The sequence below is a fragment of the Erpetoichthys calabaricus genome, chromosome 18 (genome assembly GCF_900747795.2).
Source record: "Erpetoichthys calabaricus chromosome 18, fErpCal1.3, whole genome shotgun sequence".
Taxonomy (NCBI): domain Eukaryota; kingdom Metazoa; phylum Chordata; class Cladistia; order Polypteriformes; family Polypteridae; genus Erpetoichthys; species Erpetoichthys calabaricus.
Window position 1 is genome coordinate 71744942 of NC_041411.2, and position 23303 is coordinate 71768244.

At 38.2% G+C, this 23303-nt stretch overlaps 1 protein-coding gene across 3 annotated transcripts in view; it reads right to left on the reverse strand.

Annotated features, from left to right (window-relative positions):
• Nucleotides 1–11699: 11699 nt before the first annotated feature.
• LOC114669058 (RNA-binding protein 5) overlaps nt 11700–23303 on the reverse strand; it is a 50871-nt gene continuing 39267 nt past the window's right edge. For all 3 annotated transcript variants that reach the window (XM_028825175.2, XM_051921419.1, XM_028825173.2), the window contains exons 16-23: nt 21525–21809; nt 19154–19306; nt 18942–19010; nt 17022–17234; nt 16046–16126; nt 15884–15939; nt 15065–15119; nt 11700–13209 (exon numbers count right to left, since the gene is read on the reverse strand). In XM_028825175.2, the coding sequence (XP_028681008.1) occupies nt 13093–13209; nt 15065–15119; nt 15884–15939; nt 16046–16126; nt 17022–17234; nt 18942–19010; nt 19154–19306; nt 21525–21809 (1029 nt within the window). In that variant the 3' untranslated portion in view covers nt 11700–13092. The remainder of the gene's footprint in view (nt 13210–15064; nt 15120–15883; nt 15940–16045; nt 16127–17021; nt 17235–18941; nt 19011–19153; nt 19307–21524; nt 21810–23303) is intronic.

Below are 23303 nucleotides of genomic sequence, written 5' to 3' on the forward strand. Positions count from 1 at the left end.
CCGGGCAATGTGCCAAGGCTTTCTACTCTTTTTTCATGTGCAGCCCCCCACTTAGGTGAATCATGCCAATCCAAACAAGGATAAGAAGATCCAATGTCATGCTGACTCTAGTGCAATGCCCATTTCGCATTTGTCTCTGTCTTGTCTTCTAATGCTTGCCCAGCAGTTCTAAAATGATGAGCCCCTGGGTGCTAAATCTGGTCTTGTGTTAGCTGTACATGTGAGTGGATTTATAAAATATTTTTTGTACAGAGCACAGTGACATATTAAACTTATATACTTATTACAGTATGATGCACTGCAAACGTTAACGCTAAGATCTATGTTGATTACTTAGATTTCAACTCGTTTTAGATGGTATAACCAGTAGGGGGCACCACTGAGCCCCAAACCAAATAATGCCCAATACCATCAAATAAGGGTTCAAGTAATGGATTTTTACTCCATCAAGCACTTTCACAATGAAGCCCAGCCAATAAGCATACAAACAATAAACCTTTTTTCCTCTCCTTCCTCCTCCTCATCCAGCTGAGTGTTGCCCGTTGCCTCCCCACTCTGACTACTTGAAATAAGGCAGCATGCTCCTTTTATGCTGGACTCCAAATTGCTTGGAAACCAGGGCAGTCCTCCCCTGACAGCGCCCCCTTGCAGCACCCGGAGACCCCAACAGAGCTGCACTCCTCCTGTGGGCAGACTCTGCCACCTAACGTACAGGGGATAGAAGTGCTCCAGGCTTCCGGATTCTGCCCGTCGTTCCCCTGGTACCTTCCATTTTGATAAGAGGTCATACTATTGCCCAGCTGGGATGCCCGTCTGTCCTCCATGGCACTCACAATGGGTAGCACAGCTAGTCTGCATATGCATTAAAGGCACAGATTGGTTTAAACACACAGGAAGAAAAAGCAGCTTCAAACTGATGAACAGAAATGGAACCTAACAATATCTGTCCATTAACGAGAAACTATGCAGTATGTGCTCAGCTGGTATAATGAAGTTATTAAATAGTGTTTCATTTTCCATAAATAAAAATAAAATTAGTATTTTTTTTAAATAATGCACTCTTATTCAGCCCTGTCTGTAGGTGTGTTCTGCTTGGCTACAGGGGGTCCAGTGTTTGATCAGACCCTATGGCCCCCACAGTCTTGTGAGCTGTGCCTACTCCCACAGTCCAAACAGCTGTGTGTTAAGCTGAGTGTGCCCACCGATGGACTGGCTCACCCTCCAGATTCGTTTCCTTCCTTGCACCAGTTGCTGTTGAACTCGACTCCAGCCCTCGTGTCGGACAAAAGTGGACGTGGGCTCAGTTGCCCTCCATGGCCTAGTCATTCCCTGTCTCTAATTGGCCACTTCATCACCTAATCGCTCGTGTGTGGTGAGTGTGCCAGTGTAAAAATGGCCGCCATCGCATCATCCTAGTGGGTGCTACACATTAGTGGTGGGTGACGTGGCTCCCCACTCACTATGAAAAGCGCTTTGAGTAATAAGAAAAATCCTACATACATGTAAAGAATTATTACACTATGTAACACAATTTTTGTTCCTGGCTTCCAAGAGTTATATTTCAACTGCTTATGTCTGAAGCCTATGGAAAAACGACTACATTCAGCACAAACTTTGATTTTATGACCACAGCCCAGAAAATTTCGTATTTATAGTGACAAAACAAGGGAATTTTTCTCTTTTCGTTCATGCGGTCTGATAAAGAACAACACTTGCATGGTAAATAGACAAAGACAGTCAAAACCACTCAAAAAGGTTCAGAAATGAGTAGGTGTTCTAGATTTGCGACTGTACTGCAAATCTCTTTCTCGAAGAAGCCCCCAAATGTAGTCCCCCATCATGTTTTCGTTATACTGTCCTTGGTAACGACGTTCAAAGTCCATTATATCCTAATGAAAGCGCTCGCCTTGCTCCTCTGAGTAAGCTCCCATGTTCTCCTTGAATTTGTCAAGATGAGCGTCAAGGATATCTGCAATATCTTCCTCGCTGTCTGACTTGCTGCTGTCTCCTGAAGATGGCTGATCCCTCTTCGGAGGAGTGGGAACGGGCAGCTCGGGGCAGTGTGGTACTGGGGCAATGGAAGAAGGAATGTCTGGATAAACGATTTGAGGCGCATTCTTGCCAGTGCGACGTTTGGTAGGATCCACCATGCAGAAGTAGCAGTTGCTTGAGTGGTCAGTCGGTTGCCGCCAAATTCGCGGGATAGCAAACTTCATGGCTCTCTTTTCTCCCCTGTACCAACCTTCAAGAGTTTTCTTGCAATATTCGCATGTGAAATGAGGTGACCAGGGCTTGTCTTGATCCCCGACAGGCATGCCGAAGTATGCCTTGTAGGCCTCGCACATCTTACGACATGCTTTCACGGAATACTTTCTCGCTCTTGTCTTTATTAATTGTCCACAGACGTAGCAAAATGCATCTGCTGGGTGCAAGCAACCTCTTGATGCCATCTAAATCAAATCAAAAAAAATAACATAAACCGAATTGTTGGTTCGAGTCACCTGTGCTTCTGTACTTGTATGACTGCTATTGGACAGTCTGAGAACGTTCTAGAAAGTTCTAGATAATTCTGGAAAATTCTAGAAACTTCTGGACAATTCTAACAGTTTGAGAGTATTCTAGAAGACTACTCAGTATTGAATGCGAATCGAGAATTTTCTCAAAAACAGACAAATTTCAAAATACCATTGTCCTGATCACAAAAGCAAAGTTTTTGTGGAACAACAGCTATTTTTTATTTTTTTTAGGCATAACGGGTTAGGAAAACACACTTTGTACCCAGGAACAAAATAAAAATAAAAATTTGTTACATAGTGTTATTAACTAGACATTAAGCCCGTTACAATAACGGGCGCTAGAACAGCAGTGCATTCTATTTGAGAATTTTCTTTATGCTCATTTTCCTGTTCCTCTATAGATCTATTTGCCTCTTCTGAGTCTTTCTCTTTTAGCGTTTTTCTGACGCTCATTTTCTTTTTCTTCGTTTTTGGGTGGCATGTTGTTAGTAGATAGTCACAGTAATATAGGCTTGTACGTCCATAATATTTTCTGTTACAGTAATACTGGCTTGTATGTGGCTGTAATATGCGTCACTGTATTGTGCGCCTTTAATTTTCTCTCGCAGTAATACTGGTTTGTATTTCCGTAAAATGCCTGTAATTTTCTCTGACAGTAATGTCCGTAATATGCGTTTAATTTTCTGTCACAACAGTGGGCAATCAGCAGATTCTCCCCAGCAACTGATGTAATGTGTGGCGTGTAGTTGATAATCGTGCTTGTGGCGTCTCTCCAGCAAGTACTGTGCAGTTCCCCAGCAAGTATTTTAATTTGTTGTAATATCATGAAAATTCGTAAATTTAGGAAAACCCCTTCAACGACTGACACTTTACACTTTACCGGGCCAGGCTTCTTAATCGCAAATCTGACATCCTCAGAGTGAACACTTGCACAACCACAAACACTAATCCCACCTCTTTGGGGAAGCTGGTCTCCGCGTCTCAGTACCCGATTGGATTTTTCGTGCCTTTTAAGTCTTACCTCATTGCCAGAAATCCGATTGGATCGGCCGCACGATATTTTATAGGTCCCGCCCTCTCTGTCTTGTGTGACGCGTCAGGCGGCCTTTGAAGCATCACACCGTGCCCCGCGCATGTGCACTTCACCAGAAGACACACACACACACGGACACTGGATGCACACAGGGGTTTCATTAAAGAGGATAATACAGTGTTGCGGTGGGCTGGCGCCCCCTGCCCAGGGTTTGTTTCCTGCCTTGCCCCCTGTGTTGGCTGGGATTGGCTCCAGCAGACCCCCATGACCCTGTAGTTAGGATATAGCAGGTTGGATAATGGATGGATGGATGGATAATACAGTGTACCAAACATCAAAAAATTATGGGTACAGAACAAGTGAAGACTGTTGGCATAGCAGCTAAAGGTTCTATAGTAAGAGTCTGGAGTTGGTGCCATGCATGGCAAGATGACTGATCAGTCATTTATTTGGAGCTCAAATGTTGATCGGGAAAATTGGGTGTTGTTTATCCAGGAGGTTAAAATAAATTAAAAATTTTATAAATATATTTACATTAAAAGTTGAATACAAATGAAGTTTTGGGGGGAATTCAAAGTGTCTCTGTGTGTGGTTTACATGTCCAGTGCTCTAAGAAGTGCAGATTAGTGCTCTCACACGGGACTTCCTTGGATCTGCAACATAAACCCCCTCGGCCGGACGTCTAGAGGGGACGTAATTCTCCACCCCTATCAGTTGGCTTCAAGCATGCAGTTAAAATGTGCCTCTTAGGATTTCTCGGTGTTAAGTGTTCACAACAACGATCAGAATTAACAGCCTCCATAATCCCGGCTTACGAACTGAAACAGCCGTCACTTGCAGGGCCACGTCAGGTCCCAAAGAAACTGCGCATTTTGAACTTCAGTGCTTAGCTTTCTTTTCTTTCTTTATATTTTGAACAAATGTGTAATCTATCCTAAGCACCATTAATCCTCTGATTACAAAACAGATGGAAAGAAAAGGTCTTTCCTCCCTCAGGAATAGCTGGTTTAGGTACACCTGGAAAAATGCTGATGTAGGAAAGGGGGGGTGGGGGGCACTAAGGAGCATATTGTTTACATTTTTTTTTAACAATTTTCTTTTTTTTAGTAACTTCATTCAGTTAAAATTAAGGAAGTCAAATAATTACACCAAAGGCACAGAACAAATAGATTAGAAAGGAGAGCTCGGCACTCGGCTATTTTGATAAAACACTAGCTGTCACCCGCGGCTCCGACCCAAGCAGCAGTGAAACAGGAAAAACTTTAACAAGCAATAAAACAAATTTAAAAAGAAATGTAATTCTGGCCAAGTGGAAGGTCGGTATGCTCCGACGTCAAACGTTGTCACCGCCATCTGATTGTGTTCAGCTCTGACAGGCGAGCGTCACCCACGTGGGGAGAAAAGCACATGGCCGTGATATCTCTGCCAATGAGCAGCTACCCTCTAAAACACACGTAGCTCTGATCTCTCTCACAAAAACTTTGAGTGTTACACTTTAACAACCTATAGATGATAATGTCTGATGAACAAACAGGTATCGCTAGCTAAGTGGAGGCAAGGTACACTCCAACACGTGGCGAGAGGTAGAGCGACTCGAACGGAGGCTTGGCGTGTGAGTGAGGAGGGCTCGCCCCGCCACCCTCCCCTCCCCTTGGTCCATTGTGTGTCTCTCTTGGATTCGTGCGGATAAATCGGTACTGAAAGCGAACTACGATACTTAGTACGATGAGAGAAGTCTTGGATTCGTGCGAATAAATCGGTACTGCAAGCGAACTACGATACTTAGTACGATGAGAGAAGTCTTGGATTCGTGCGAATAAATCGGTACTGCAAGCGAACTACGATACTTAGTACGATGAGAGAAATCTTGGATTCGTGCGAATAAATCGGTACTGCAAGCGAACTACGATACTTAGTACGATGACAGAAGTCTTGGATTCGTGCGAATAAATCGGTACTGCAAGTGAACTACGATACTTAGTACGATGAGAGAAGTCTTGGATTCGTGCGAATAAATCGGTACTGCAAGCGAACTACGATACTTAGTACGATGAGAGAAGTCTTGGGTTCGTGCGAATAAATCGGTACTGCAAGCGAACTACGATACTTAGTATGATGAGAGAAGTCTTGGATTCGTGCGAATAAATCGGTACTGCAAGCGAACTACGATACTTAGTACGATGAGAGAAGTCTTGGATTCGTGCGAATAAATCGGTACTGCAAGCGAACTACGATACTTAGTACGATGAGAGAAATCTTGGATTCGTGCGAATAAATCGGTACTGCAAGCGAATTACGATACTTAGTACGATGAGAGAAGTCTTGGATTCGTGCGAATAAATCGGTACTGCAAGCGAACTACGATACTACAATACTTAGTACGATGAGAGAAGTCACAAAATTAACCATAATGTTCACGCAAATTCTAGAGAAAAACCTGATGTAAATCCATTAAGTAACGTATATACTCACGTATAATTCGGGTCTTGAAATCGATCATAACATCAGACCCCGACTTATACGCCAGTTCAAAAATGCGACACTTAATTTTTTTTTTTACATCTTTTTGCCTCCTCCAATCTCACACCAGTTTCTCAGACGCATTGAATTTTGTTGCAACAGCGCAGTTACCAATTTCTTTCGCTGCTTCAATGACTTTTAATTAAAAACCAGCTTCATATTTTCTTCTGATCAAACGCTCCATCGTAGATAAGGGATGCTTTTACGATAAAGGTGTATGATGGTGTGAGATACAAAAAAAAAAAAAACGCACAACAGTGCAAAAGTCACTACGGAATAGTTCGAGTATTACCGTGTGGACACGTAAGCACAATACAGAGAAAATAAAAGGCCATGTGCTCTGTCGTTACTCTCTCAAGTGGGCGTTAGCATATCGTAATCTCTTGGACCAATAGTGGGAGTTTTCCGCATTCGACTTACACGACCGACATTTTGAAATACCAGAAATTATACGGTAAAATCAAACACTGACTTATCCACGGGAGAACTTAAACGTGAGTATATACGGTAGTTTTCTCGTGAAAAGCAAACAGACAGACAGACGGACAAACGTTTTGGATTTTATATATATATATATATATATATATATATACACACATACATACATACATACACACATATATACAGATTATGGAGTCTGATTTTGAGCTTGAGTGCAGTGTGTATGTACACCTACAGACCTTTTATTAAGATGGAGGTATATATCGTCACATATGTGCGCCTAACGATCACCATCCAAGATCTTCCCAGGTATGTAACACCACCCCGGGCCCAGAGGGGGCGCTGCTGCTATCAGCCTTGTCACTCTCTTCCTCCACAGTCTTGAGAAACTGTCCATTGATAGTAACTGACTGGTCCTGGAGCTTCAAGGGGACGAGCGCCCGGAAGGAGAAGTCAGTGACCATGGAGACGACCGCAAGAGGAGGAGCTCCAAATTTAGAGAATTCAACAGCATAGCTGATCACACAGAAGCCATTCAGTTATGTGGCACTTGTTTTGTTTATCATTTTTCACGCCATTGAGCGTTGTTTATGTTTGGACTTGATACTAAACGTGGAGGACATCCCAAACTATTCCTGTTTTTTGTTGATCCTTCTTCCCTAGGTCAACCCAATATATACAGTATATATATATCTGTATATACACGTATACACACATACAGAGTAAAGGCAATTTGAAAATTATGCGGTAACCGCAAAGCACAGAAGCTGATGCAATACCCTACATTCGTGAAGGCTTATGGGTAATTTGACCACACACACAGCGCAGTGCTCTGCCATTAGTCTAGTTGAAGCCAAGGTCAAATGAATATGGGCGCCCCACTGCGGGATCACGCCATAGTTGAACAACGCACCGTATTGAGATTTGTTTTGGGCAAAGGAAGTGAAATCTGCTGAAGTTCACCAACAGATGTTGGCTTGTGAGATCAGTAAGTTGTCTGGGTACCCGTCTTGCACAAACTTCACGGAACCCCAAGTCATCGTGCACTATGGCATGTGCAGATCCATGGCTGATCTCCAAATGTGCAGCAACAGTGGACAACCGAATCCATTGGTGATGAAGGCATCAGCCATGTTGATAGTCGACCAGATGGAGGTTCGTCGGTTACACTTGCTCTTCCTGCCGATTCATAAGCTCTTCACTGAGCCAGCCTCCTTCGGTGAATTTCAGCAGGTTTTATTCCCTCTGTCCAAAGAAATCTCACTGTGGCACATTGTTCAACATTTTGGTGCAATCCCACAGTGGAGCGTCCATGATCATTTGACTTTGGCTTCAGCTAGACTAACGGTAAAATACAGTACTTAAATATGTCTGAGAAAGTGAAAAGCAGGAAAGAAAAGACATAACCAGTCCCCTTATTCGGAGTTGTTGCTGTTCTGAATACCAAAAGAGATCTCCAACATATAAAAAAGATTCTATCGACTCATGAGTTGAAAGAAAAGAGAGATCTATATAATCCATATGATAGAAATCTACCTGTGGTAACTGAGGGACACCAGTAAACTTATTAATAGGACCCTGTTGTCTATCCAAATATCTTTTTGTAGGGTCGGATTGACCTTCTGATGAATTTCTCTTTGAAACCTTCTGGAGTAACCTCTCTCCCTTAGGGCTTGAAAAAGAATATGCACAGCCTGATTTGTATCTCCAAGTCCCATGATGCAGTGTGGGAATCCGGGGCACTGCTGCAAGCCAGGGGAGCTGCCATCTAGCGTTCTGGGGGAGGCAGTGCCCTAAAGAAGCTGCCTACCCCCATCCTTTTTGTCTCTTGGGTGTCCCTCACAACATCTGGATATTTTTTTTTTCCATCTTCATCAGAATACAATAATGATACCCTCATGTCAGTACAGCCAATTTAACACGCATCCATCAAATAAAATACCTCGTATACTGTACCTCCGCTCCACTAAGAATAGTAGTTCAGTCGACAAATAAAGCCTATATAATGGCACAAGCTTTCAAATTATAAAGCGGCATAAACATTCAATTGTCAGAAAAATCAGAACTAGTGATCATGCAGGAGAAGTCGAATTCCTTCCACGTGTTAAGTTAGATACTGGTGATACTTCAGTAAGTAGATTACCATTCGTCGTACATAGATGACAACTTCCAATTGGTTTCGCATTTGCTGGAACCATAAATTAAGCTCAGGAGCAGTGTTGGAATATACCGATGGACCGACAGTAAGCGAAGTGAGCTATCAAGGGGGAGCTGGGCCGCCATAAGTGGCCAGGGGGGCACAACCCACCTAGTGTAGATCTACATTTGACATATATATTTTTTTATTTAGTAGGATTTACTCAGATGGAACATTTTTAAATGTTACATATTTTTATGAAAACATATATTTACATATTTTCTTCTGTAAATATGGCTAATAATAATAATAATCCTTAATTCTTATCACTTAAAACAGCATTTGTGGCTGCAGACTTAAATGACTGGAAAGGAACAGCTAACGTGTTGCTGCCACCTAGTGGCCATACTGTTTTATGACCCCCATTTGATATAATATGTTAACTTTTGCTCTGTTTTATTTCATAGGCTACTCAGAATTTGGACCTTTACATTTACAATAATCCAGTAACTTGCATGCAGTATTTATAAACCTGAAAACAAATGGAATGCTCATGAATACAAATCCAAAATTTAGCTCTTTTAGTACTTGGGAGTGTGTTGTTGCCTCCCAACTCATCAGTTACTTGTAATAATTTGATGGACCCTTTCAGTTTGGTTTCAGGGTGCAGCACAGCTGTGAAAGTGCCCTGCGTCAGGTAACCAATGATTTGCTTATAGCAGCAGACTCTGGACAAACCAGGATATCCATTCTGTTAGGCCTCAGTGCAGCATTTGACACCATCCGTCCGTCAGACATGACATTCTACTGTCCAGAAATGGAGAACATGCTGGGTATCTCTAGCACTGCCCTCCAATCGTATCTGACTGACTGGCAGCAATTTGTTAGTCTTGGCAACAGCACCAGTAACACAAGGGGCCCCTCAGGGCTCTGTGCTCGGCCCTCTGCTCCTCTGTATCTTTATGCTTCTCCTTGGCCATATCATTACTTTCTCATATACGAAGTATTGGAATTGTCCAGAAATTTGATTCAGATTTTGATGAGCCCCAGCGTAATGATAAGGCTGTGAAACTTTAAACTTGCGGTGGGAAAAGTCGCTCCCGGAGGGCCACAGTGGCTGCACGTTTTTTGCTCCAACCCAATTGTTTAATAAGAAGCCCTTATTGCTCAAGTGACACTTCTAGTTCATTTCAGTTGCCTCGTTAAGATTTTGAACCCCTTATTGCTTATTTTCATCTTAAACCATTTTATTCGTTTTTTAATGGCTACTTATTAGCAATAAGATGTAATCGACATAAGAAACCTGCGTGTTTTTACCATGCACTATTTGGTTTAATTAAAATACTTGGAAGGAAAGTGAAGAACTGAGAATTGCTCATCCGTTTTAGACTTCAAATCATTTGGATGATATCCTTAGAAAGGAAAGGAAAAAAAAATCTTGGATATGTGAATGAGCTGACATGGCAGTTAAAGCACAAACAAGCCATGAAACTAAATCATTGGCAAGGATTGTTTTCTAATTAACTGGGTTGGAACAAAAACCTGCTGCCACCCCACTGCTGAGCTTGGTAATCACAAAGGGAGGCCAAGGAAAACACCCCACTGCTGATGACAAAAGAATCCTCACTATGGGAAAGAAAAAGCACCCCACTCCTGCCTGACACACCAGAAACAGATTTCAGGGGGTCAATGTGTGTGCATCACAGACGACTACCAGCAGAAGACTTCATGAACAGAAACACAGACTGCAAGATGTAAACCACTAGGTTAGACATACAAACAGTTTGTGATGAAGGACTTCAAAGAGCCTGCAGAATTCTGGGAAAAGGTCTTGTGGAGAGAGGAGAGACAAAGATGAACCTCAGCAGAGTGATGGCGAGAGCAGAGTGTGGAGACAAGGAACTGCTCAAGATCCAAAGCAGATCACCTCATCTGTTAAACATGGTAGTACTGGGAGTGTTCGGCTTGGGCATGTATGGCTGCCACAGGTTCTGGCACACTTCTCTTGCGTTCCAGAGCCACCCGCGAAATAAGAAAATCCGCGAAGTAGAAACCATATGTTTATATGGTTATTTTTATATTGTCATGCTTGGGTCACAGATCTGCGCAGAAACACAGGAGGTTGTAGAGAGACAGGAACGTTATTCAAACACTGCAAACAAACATTTGCCTCTTTTTCAAAAGTTTAAGCTGTGCTCCATGACAAGACAGAGATGACAGTTCCATCTCACAATTAAAAGAATGCAAACATATCTTCCTCTTCAAAGGAGTGCGCGTCAGGAGCAGAGACTGTCAGAAACAGAGAGGAAAGCAAACAAATCAATAGGGCTGTTTGGCTTTTAAATATGCGAAGCACCGCCGCACAAAGCTGTTGAAGGCGGCAGCTCACACCCCCTCCGTCAGGAGCAGAGAAAGAGAGAGAGAGAGAGAGAGAGAGAGAGAAACAAACAATCAAAAATCAATACGTGCCCTTCGAGCTTTTAAGTATGCGAAGCACCGTGCAGCATGTCGCTTCAGGAAGCAGCTGCACAGAAGGTAGCAACATGAAGATAATCTTTCAGCATTTTTAGACGAGCTTCCATATCGTCTAGGTGTGCGAACAGACCCCCTGCTCACACCCCCTACGTCAGGATCAGAGAAAGTCAGCGCAAGAGAGAGAGAGAGAGAGAGAGAGAGAGAGAGAGAGAGAGAAAGTAAGCTGGGTAGCTTCTCAGCCATCTGCCAATAGCGTCCCTTGTATGAAATCAACTGGGCAAACCAACTGAGGAAGCATGTACCAGAAATTAAAAGACCCATTGTCCGCAGAAATCCGCGAACCAGCAAAAAATCAGCGATATATATTTAAATATGCTTACATATAAAATCCGCGATAGAGTGAAGCCGCGAAAGGTGAAGCGCGATATAGCGAGGGATTACTGTATAATAATAATAATTTGAATGAATAATGTACAATACAGAAGAACCCATAACCCCCCCCCCCACAAAGTGAATGATCATTTGCAATAAGAATAATGTGCTTTTTAGTTATGTGCTTAAAAAAAAAAAAACAAAATTGAGATTCTGCTTTCTTTTTTAAAATGAACAACACTTGCATTCATTTATTTAAAAAAATGATGGTGAGCACTACAGCTTACAGTACAAGTGGAAAAGTTATAAAATATACAAACATTTTCTTTTTTTCTTAATTAAAATGACCCAGCAGCACACATTTCAATATGAAAGGGTCACTATCACCTGGTAGTGGCATATAAATACAAGTCTCGGCAGGAGAGAGAAGGGATGGCTGCAGTGGCTGTGTGGGATGTGGACACAGGCAGGATTTAGCTGGAGCAACTTGGTATATATTGTCAGAACTACTAACGTTCCTATACACTGGTTTTTATGTGAGACCAGAATGATATGCCAAATTAGGATGCATAATACCATTTTTAAGGGCATCTGTACATTAGTTTAAAATGGCACGATTCTACATCCTCCAGGTAAACGGTTTAATACGACAGTCTACCGACGTCAGAATTGCTTACCACTTACAGCTGCTTAATGACCAGTTTTATATACAAAAAAACATAGCTTTTATACACATCTTACTAATTTCAGAACAAAATTATTTACTATATACATATACTGCATTACATATTCATACAGTACTTTAGCACTAGACCTACACATGATGTATTCATGTGTACAAGACAACATATCATGGACTGCAGCTAACAATATCCCAAAACAGAAATGGTACTGTATCATGAGATGATTACAACATAAAATATCTAAATAAGCAATGTGCAAACAATGTTCACAATAAAAGAGTATTCACCTTTCCCGTCATTGGGCATTGCAGATTTTTAACTCAGCAGGGAATGCATAGACACTCCTTTACAGGCTGATTGTTACATTTATATATTACATACATAGCTGCACAAGCCCTCACAGTGCATGTGCTGCATACATTTAATTCAGTAAGATTTTGCATTTAATATTCAGCAGGTTTTTTTCCCCTGTGTGTATTTAACTCTGCTAAAATGGCCAAATGGGTATATCAGAAATCTGACTCTTGAAGATATATTTAAAGAAAGAAAAAATGAGCTTCACATACACTACTAGAATTGCTGCTGCACAGTTTTTCTTACCTGGACCCGGACCCTTTAAGTCACTGGCCTGAATATTTTCAAAATTGGTCCTAATGCTCAAAACATGACAAAATAAGGCTTTCTTCTACAGAGCCAGTGAAGATAACTGCTCCAACAACTGGGAACATTTGAAGAAAAAAAAAAAAAAAGACAAAATAAGCATTTCATATGCATTATGTAGTAAGGTACTGTAGTGAAATAATCCCGGGCAGATGATGTTCACAGAAGGATTCAGGCAATTGTTGGAACAATAAGCATACAGACAGCCACTGATTCATAAAACTTTTGACTAATGCAATTCAACAATTCTGTCCATTATTCAAGCTCTTTATAACGGGCAAACATAGCTTTTCTGACAGCATCACGATACGACTCGGCTGTTCTTAATGATCCACGTCCTCCTTGGTCTTGCCCTTTCTTCCTCTTCAGAGGCTGAAAATAAATTAAATTATTTTAAGTGCAAATTGGAAATCACAGTATGAGTAGCATTTAACTGAATAACCAGAATCAATCACACATTAACCCATTTCATGCAGTGAAAAGTATACTACAATATTTAATAGATGTTTTCATTCACAATTATGGTACTCAAGGTATGAGTAAAACTAAAGAAAACCATTTCAACAGCAAGAAACTGCAACAATTAAATGTATTATTCTAGCTACCTCATTTATGTATGTGTAGTGTCAATAGCGGTCTCTATGGCACAGACTACTGCATCTTGTATTCTACCATTTACCCCAGAAAGACATCACTCGCATTACACTGCTAAAAATGTTTTACAAACAGCAGCAGAATTCCTGTTCTCCAGTGCGTAGCCTCCATCCAGAAAGTGCTCTATTCTAGTTCTGCTTTATTCTTCTATTTTTACACACTGGGCAATATATTGGATTTAACATTTTTAAATTACACTTGTTAATATTTCCTAACTGTTGTGAGAACAGCTTACTTCTGTTGAGGTGTGAGCACATGTCACACTTGGGGGGCTTTTAAATGATATTTGCAAGTTATGTTTTGTATATTTATAAAAACTGGATTCCAGTTCAGTGTTTACACTGAAAATGACAAACCACTTAAAATCATGTGTTGTCATCTTTATATGCAAAAACAGATAATTTTAAAATGTTAACTCTATGTCCAAATTTAAAACATGAATTTCTCCTTTAAAAAATTCCCAGACTAAACAAACGATAATAGTTTAGTATGTTGAATGACAAATTTAAAACAAACTCACCAGAGTACTTACTGTAAGTAGTTTTTGGACTTTATTTTTTTTTTTTTAGTATTTTGCAAATTTTTTACTGTATAACAAACGGGGTTGTTTGTTTGTTTGTTTTTCAATATTTAGAATTTATTTGTTATTTTGTGATTTAAACTTCATAGTTTTAGGAAAAACATGTTCACCTGACAAAGAACCTAGTCCAGAAAACACTACTCTCACATATACTTAAAAGTAACTGGGAGACAATCCCCATATTCAAATAAGCAGGCAATATAATTGCAGTTTGTCTATGTTTTTTTTTTTTTTTTTTTTAAGAAAATATGTGGTTGTAATTTAAAACAGATATAGGGATCAATTGAGTATAACATTCTCACATTCAAAAGGACGAAAGGCTCAGTAAAAGTCAAAACAACTGGTAAACATTGAACTACTTTGCCAAACAGCAAGATTTTGATTTATACTGACTGAACCAGAAACATGAAAAATTCATGAAAAAATGTTTTGGAGAATGGGGATTTTTTTTTTTTTTTTTTTACTAAGCAATTATTTTAATTTTCAAAAAAGATCTTGTTTACTTTAGTAATTTGGACAATAATGCTTTATACAAAATAATACAACCTAAAGCGAACGACATGAACAATGTATTTTGTCTGTACAGCTGGTTGAAAAGTTAGCAGGATTTTTTTTCTTTTTAAACAAAAGTTAACAGAAAGTATGCCATTAACAACTAACAAGAAAGCACACATTTTGGACATGTGTAGCACTCTTAACAGAGAGATAACAGAATACTAGGGAGAGAATTTGAGTACGCTATAAATCCCCAGGTAAAATAGTCTTGAAAATAGTGCTTTAAATGTAAATATGTCAAATAAAGTAAATTGAGAAACTGTTACATTTGTGAAATTTAAATATTAAACAAACTCTTTACAAAATAAGAGACTACAAATCTAAAATCCTCCAAGTATATTAGACCAAGATTTCTGCATGACAATACACAACCAATACTAATGTCAATAATGTATGTTTCATTTCTCAAAAATAAAATTTACTAAACTGATACAATACCTCTTTGCCGTCACCTGATCTTTGCATTCGGCCCCCTCTTTCACCTTCACCATCACTATAAACAAATAAAGATGAATGGATAAAAAAAAAAAAAACAAAAGGTTTACAATTGAAACTTGCCATAATCTCTACAACTATTTAATAAAGTATTTAGAGCATATACTGACAAATTTAAATGTTTAAATGAAATAAACTCTGATGTAAAAAAAAAAACCAATTATGATAATACAGAAAGGTATACTGGTACATATAAAGTACATTTGAGATAAACAGCACATACTATTAAAAACTGACAAATTAAAGATTTAATAGATACTGCATGAAAAACAACAAGTTTACCCTGAATTACAAATCATCGCTTTACAAGAATTCACACACATAAAGAAAATCTTTTAATACCCTTTTTAGTCTTAGAAACCATAATAAAGCCTAATTTTCACATATACAAAGATGTAATAGGAGATATAATTCCTGCCCTTAAAGATATTTACATATTTATTTAGAAGTATAGGTTTAATGCAAGTAAAACAATTCTAGTAATTAGATTACAGTAATGAATTACTTTGTACCTACCACCTCAATCCAAACTCTGCTGGTGTAAAATATTTTTATTCAGCTGGTACTAATTATGTAATAAACAGGTCAGTGGCTGTAACTTGTTAAAAACAATGAGGCAAACAGCATTAAGCAAATGTAGATTAATACTAACATATAAAAATGCTACTGTATACATTCAAGAAAGCAAATGTATTTAATATTAATTCAAATAAATGATAATAGGGTTAGATCATGTAAAGTGAAAAGTATGAAAGCACTTACAGGGAACTCTGATACTTCCTCCGTTTACTTTCAGGTGATCCACCTTTGCCTTTCAACTGTGGGAGGAATTATGAAAAACAAGTTACAGTGCATTCTGAAGGGGATACAATCTTTACTAATAAAAACTGGTAAAGTACTGGTTTCTAAATCTTCAACACTTACTGTTCTCTCTTGTTCCTGTCTTTCAAGGGCTTGAAGTTCCAACTCTGACCTCCTGATCTTGTAATGAATTTCTAAATTTTGCTGTAAATTAAAGAAAGAGGAAATCAATTTTGAATAAGCAGTTTTTAGCCACGTTAAAATGATCCTCCCTTTTTAAGCCTTCATATGAAGAATCAAGACCTGATTAAGTAGTTGTACTCTTACAACGTTTGACTTTCACCATGTTTTGTGTTTCTGTTGTCTCATTAGTTCACAATCAGCATGAGCAACATGTGACAATTTAATATTAAATATAACTAATATAAAGCCTTAGGCACTGACTGGTTAACAAACAAATACCGCAATTGGATAGTGCGAAGAAGATAAACTGTAGCAAACTAGTTTAAGAAAAAAAAAAAAAAAAAAAAAGCACAACCAACATACTGGTGAATATTGCCGATGTGTACATTAAAAAGAGTATCCTTTTCAAAAACTAGCAATACACAGCTTAAGTGATTTCTGTTCAATGCAGATACAAGAACAGATAGCCAATTAATACAGTTAAAAAAATGAGAGGAACAGAAATGCAATAAAACAAATACATTCTCGTTCATAACTACTCAGAAAAACAATTCAACCCATACTTTAAAGACTGTCAAAATTGATATCCCTGCTGAACTTCAAAGCCAAAATGTGTAGCAACATAAAATGCCTGATGGACCTATGTGCATTTTTAGCTTGCTCAAAGTTGTATGGGTTTGTACTGCTAAACAACTAGATTTTAAATTAAATACTAACAATGTATTCACAACAATCGAAGATCATTGAATATTGAGGATTCTCTCTGATTAAAATGTTCCTTAAAGTTATAGAAGAGTTGTGTTTTTTTTTTTTTTCTGTTAACAAGTGCACTCCTTTAAGAAAAAGTCACACAAAATATAGTAAAAACTTAACTAGGTTGAAATTGATGCCCAAGGTGAAAGCATAAGGAACATACCTTATGAAGCTCTGAAAGCTTCTGGTGCCGGATTAGTGCATCCTTATTTGGAAACTGACGACGACAAAGTAGACAAGCCATCTTTTTCCAGTCTGTTAGTTTGTCTTCTTTCTCTGGCTTCTTCTCCTCTCGTTGTTCTTCCTGTTTATCCTCCTCTTCATCACTATCCCCACCATACTCTGCAATAAGCACACCTAAGGAACCAATCTGTCTCTGAGAACAAAAAGATAAATGGTTATAGACACTTTTTTGGATGCTGTATCAACAGTTCCAATATTTGGATTTGTCTTGAATACATCATGACAAAAATCTTTCATTCAGCATACATTTTCAGATTGCTGAGAATTTAACAAAGATGACTTGCAAGTATTAAACAAATACCCTCCTAAGGAAACAGGCTCAAATATTGCAAAAGATGGTTAAAAATATGAATAAGATGAGAACAAGCCATTATTTTGCTAAATTTATAAATCATCTTGTTTGTGTTCAAAATATGTTAAATTAAGGTATGAAGCAGTATGTCCTACTGCTTTCAAGCGAAATTACACTAGATAATGTGTTCCTTACTTCCGGAACTCTGACTAAATATCTATCTAAATATTTTTGTAAAATTTACGTGAAATGTACAACCAATCAATTTATATGCATTGCGCCCTTGTTGTTGAACTGGTCTTAAATGTCAATTATGTCACAATTTTCAAAATCTTTGCTTTAAAATTTTTGAATTTTCAATTTTCCCCATAGCTAATATTCTACAGCAAGTCTGATGACTTCCCTCTGTATTTTTTACAGTTCTTCTGCTGTTGTCCTTAAAATACCCACAACAGTTTTAATGACACATTCCAAATGTGACCTTACAAGTGCATATGGCGCACAATATAAAACATTAGACAAATGTGTGTATTGAAGAGGTAGATCATCAATACATAGAACAAAACATTAGATAACCTGCATTAGTCATGGATTTGTGTTAGTCTTCAGCAGTAATACTGTATGTCATTCAAGTTATCTATTTTTGACTGAAACAGTATTTCAATGACAACTAAACCTAACTTTATTCAAGCATTTCTGGGCATACAAAAAAATCTATTTTCAAGTAATGTAATCTGATACTTCAAATAAATATAACTGGACAAGAGTAATTAATGATCAATAATGCTTTCTAGTAAAATTAATAAGAATAAAAAGTATGCTTGAGCATAATGCAAAATTCTTCTTAGATATGTACATAGGAGACAAATTCATGTTCCGAAACATTCTTTTACACTGTGTAATATCTTAATTTTTATTTTCAAATACTCAAGTATGTTTTTCTTTCTCATTAGGCTGTAAATGGAAATAAATACTATTCAATGATGGAGGACAAGGGAACAGCTCAAATGATGAAGTGAAAAGTAAAAAATATTCCTATTTCTTTTTTTTTTTTGGTCAACTGTGCTATCTGCATCTGTTATGCACCATTTCTAAAAACCTATCTTTAAACCATCTTGGTTCTCAACTGACAGAATCTAAATTAGGAGATATTAAGCATTAACCAAAAACTTGAAAGAACAGCTTTAAAATAATAAAAACAAGATTTAGTTAACCCAGAGCTTCAACACAGCTTAAAAAGGTTGTGAAACAACGAGTTATTCATTAAAGCTAAGAATTAAGGTATCAGCAATGGAGATTGTCAAGGTTTGACTTGCTGTTGGCAAGTGAATGAACACAGGATCTCATGATATTCTACAAATATCTGTCACACACAGACAGTGGAATAGCTACTATGGCTAAAAGATTTACAAAGAGCTACTCAAATAGCATTCAAATAGAAACTCAAAAATAACACATAATAATGTTATTTACATGATATTTGGTTTTACGGAATGACTAATATATTTTAAACTGTAGCAAACACACAAGTGATTTCACATTTTCTACCTTTGAAGCAGTTTCATCCTTCTTTGGTGGAGCAAATGGCTTCTTAAACAGATCATCTCCTGCTAACCCCTTAAAATATGACAAAAGCATATAACATATGTACATAATACAAATCTCTAATAATGGGAAAAAAAAACACGTATTCTTGGTCCTATACACTTGCTTTTAAATACAGTAGTTAAAATTGTAATGCAATTGCTGATTAATCTTACCTTCTTCTCAAATATGGCAAAGGCTGCATCAGCTGACTTGGATATTTTCTTTTCTTCACTAAGTGTACGAGGCTGAAGAACAGGAGAAGCGGCACGAATGCACTCCTTTTGTCGATTCTGAATTTTGGCCCAGCGCTCCATATCTTTTGCTATCTAAAACAGTCATTTGATTGTAATGGTTTTTAGCATATTCATCAGACAGGCGCCCATCTCTTGAATATTACTAATTTTAACAGTTATGTTTACTAATTTATGATGCCAAAAAGAAAACAAGGAGACCATCATTCCGTAAATCACATCTAAAAAAAAAAATCCTCCTCAGAGTAAAAATTTGTAAACCAAACAACAGATTATCCTGTTAGTGTTTCTACAAATGTGCCAAGTTTTCACTTTATACATAATTATTCATCAAAATTGATATACAGGTATGCACCACTCAATGTTTACAATACATGCTGTGAAATACATCATCATGTGATTTGAACATGTAAACAGATTATTATATATAGCACTTAGTAAGGTTATATGGGACACTGTAGTGTACCTGTTTTTACTAATACAGACAGATAATGCTGACGATCCAGAAACATGGGATACGCAAGGTTAGCTACTGCTGCCTGTGAGTTGAAGTATACGCGGTTATACAGAAAACTTTTTACTTCTAAGTAGGGAAATTTCATAATAAAATAATGATACAAGGTACAGTACTGGCAGAGCAATTGCTTTGTACACGAGACATGTTTCGGGCAGGATGCTGTTGCATTCGCAAGTCTGCTATGTCCAATTCACCGATTTATGAACTCTATTATAACCTTGGGGACCATGGACTTGTATGCAGTTGGACTTGCCCAAAATGATGTTATGCAGTGCATTGCTGTATAGATATGTTCACTTTTTCAAATTTTACTACATGAAATCACAGCAACATTGACCATTAAAAAAATAAATGATTGCCTATGTATTCATCCCCTTCAATTCAGTATTTAGTAGCTGCAATGTGTAGGTTTCTATCATCTTTACACATCTGAACACTAAAATTCTTCTCTGCAAAACTTCTCAAGCTCTGTCAAGTTGCATCTAGGCCTTGGGTGAACAGCTATGTTCAAGTATTGCCAAAAACTGGGCTCCAAGTATAAGACTCTGACTTGGCCATCCTAACTTTGTCTTTTTTAAGCTATTCTTGTTTAGATTTTGCTCTATGTTGGGTTGACTTGCTGGAAAATAAATCTCTCAAGCCACAGTTATCTTACAGACTGCAGCAGGATTTCCTTCAGCATTTCCCTGAATTTAGCCGCATTCATTTCACCCTTTATCTTCACATTTCTTCCAAGGCCTATTGCAGAGAAGCATCCGCATGCTGTTGCCACAACAATGCTTGAACAGTAGTGATTGTGTTTTCTTTTAATGATGTGCAGTGTATGACTACAGTGTTTAGTATCAAGTCAAGTTGGGGAGCATGCACTGTTACAGTGCATTGCCGCACCCACTACACATCGAAAACAACTCGGGATCCCGGTTGTATCTCATAACTCCAACATTTGCCATAGCTCTCAGGGTGCCTCATTTGTGTCCTTTCTTGCATTGTCACTCATTTTTTTGTGTTCCAGGCAGATTTCCATCTGTGCCACATACTTTCCAATTCTCAATGATTGACATAACTTTACTCCAAGCAATTATCAGTGACTTTTACTCAAGACTATTTTCGTGAATCCAACCTCTGGCTGGTAGTTTTCAATAACATTCTAATGGAGTACTGGAGCATTCTTTTGTTTTTTTGGTGTAGGTCAGACGACAACACTGACTCACCACAAGTCGGACTTTACAGATACAGATGGCACAGTCAAAGCAGTAGATGTGGTAGCTATTGCTCCTAGCAATGTTGATGTAAACTTGAAAGAATGAATACTGTAGTTTCCCTGTGCATTTGATCCATATCATGCAGTACTTTTATCCCACTGTGAAACAAGCAGCATTGTTCACTTAATTTGCAAAACCAAGGCATCGTCCTTTACCCTTCCGTTGCTTTAACCAAGCCCACTGTAATTAGGACTTCCCAGCTTTAATTAACTTCAATTCTATCTCAAGCTGAGATTTTGAATTTCTCATGTTGTGCTCAGGGCGACTCACAGAAAGCAGCTTGCTTGATAATGTTTAATTGATGAACCTGTACTTTTTAAAATATACTAAAATCAATCTTAGTATTTATAATCTAACTGAAATCTTGAAGACTTTATATGAAATTGAACAGATAACTTAAGTATGCATTCAGAGCTAAAACAGTCTTTGAAAAATTCTGCATGCGCATGGTCTAATGTACTGATTTGAATTAGATAGTCTTTACCTTCACAAGTGTAAGTAAAAAAGTAAATACCTTATGAGCAGTGAGGCTCCGAGGTTTCTCATCCTTTTCCTTTTTTTCTTTCTCCCCTTCTTTTTTTTCTGATCTGCCTGTTGGATCATCCTCCTTCTTATCAGTCTGTCCTTCTGAACCACTGCTCTCATTCTTTTTATCCTGCTTTTTTGCAGATGAAGTTGTAGGTGGAGCACTGTAGAAAGTAGGTGGCTGATTCTCTGTTTTATAATCAGGAACTGGAATGTAGTTTCTTTGGGCACTGTCCCAATATAGATATTGCTGGGTGTCGGCATTGTAGTAATACTGTAAAGGAAGTTAAACAAGTCATTCACCTTAAATATTCTTTGAAGTCATTTTTTATAAGTACTACAAAAATAATATCCAAACTGTGGAAAGGTTTCATCTTGACATTGGGTTTTTAAAGTGCTCTCAAAGCCTTAAAACAATTTTAGATTTGTGACTCAAAAAAAAACACTATTTCTAAGTTCATTACAATTAATAAGAAAATAATAAATGAACTAGTCTTTGGGCAATATCAATGTCTGAAATTGATAGCTAATTTTTCCAACTGCAATTAAGTTTGTACAAGCATGTGTTTGTCAAAGACAATGTAGAGAAATAATGGGAGAAGCCTATTAAATACTATGTAAACCAAACAACGTTAATGTGGATTTAACCTTGTTATAGGCCATATGTACTTCTGACTGATGCTCAACTACCAGTAAAGGGAAAGGATTTTTTTAATGAAAACCAGCACATGCACATGCTGGGAGGCAGTCTACTTCTTCATCTGTCGAAAGTCATGTTTAAAATGGGAAATATCTTTTCAGAGGACAAGCAGGTTGAGGGAAACAGAGGTAATGCTATGCTATGCAATTTAGTTGCAGGAGAAACTTTGCCTTATCATATCACCACAAAACAATGATGCCGAATGGGGGGAAAAAAAAATATTCAAGTCACCCACACAACATTTTTACTGTAGTTGTGGGGGGGAATGTAGGTACTGCTGGAGATGAAATGGGGATGTGCCTACAAGTATAATTGTAACCTATGAGACGTCTGGTTTAATATAACTTTTTCAAAATACCACCAAAGAAATAATTTATGTTTAATTTACTGAAATGTTCACAACCTGGATCAACAAAACGCAGCTTCTTTGCAAGTTTTCTCCAAGGCTTTCTCCCAAAACCATTTACAGTGGAAGCTCGGTTTGTGAGCATAATTCGTTCCGTAAAACGTGCTTGTAATCCAAAGCACTTGTATATCAAAGCGAATTTCCCCATAAGAAATAATCGAAACACAGATAATTAGTTTCACAACCAACAAATATTTATATAAAAATGATTATTACAAAATATAAAGTAAAAATACGTAAAACAAATTAATCTGCACTTTACCTTTGAAAAGAATCGTGGCTGGTGTGAGCGAGACAATAGAGAGGACAGGAGGAGGAGGGTTATTGTGTATAACGACTTTCACTCTGACTAAAGGAGTCACTGCTATCTGTTGGCTCACTGGAATCTTTTTCTTTTTTTGAGACTTTAACAAAGAACCTATCCAATGACAGTTGCTTTTGCCTGAAGAGTCACTACACTTGGACACAAAATTAAAAAAATGCTTTACGCACTGTAAGGTTTCTAAACTCTTTTGGTATTCCCCCCAACGGGACAACACGCAGAAGAGCGTCTTGAAGCAACCGCAGGCTCTCAGCGCTGTAGCAGTTCGCCGTAAAAGTGAATCAGAAAAGATCACGGTTACGCTATAAGCGCCTGCCATCGATGGGTGATGCAAGGAACA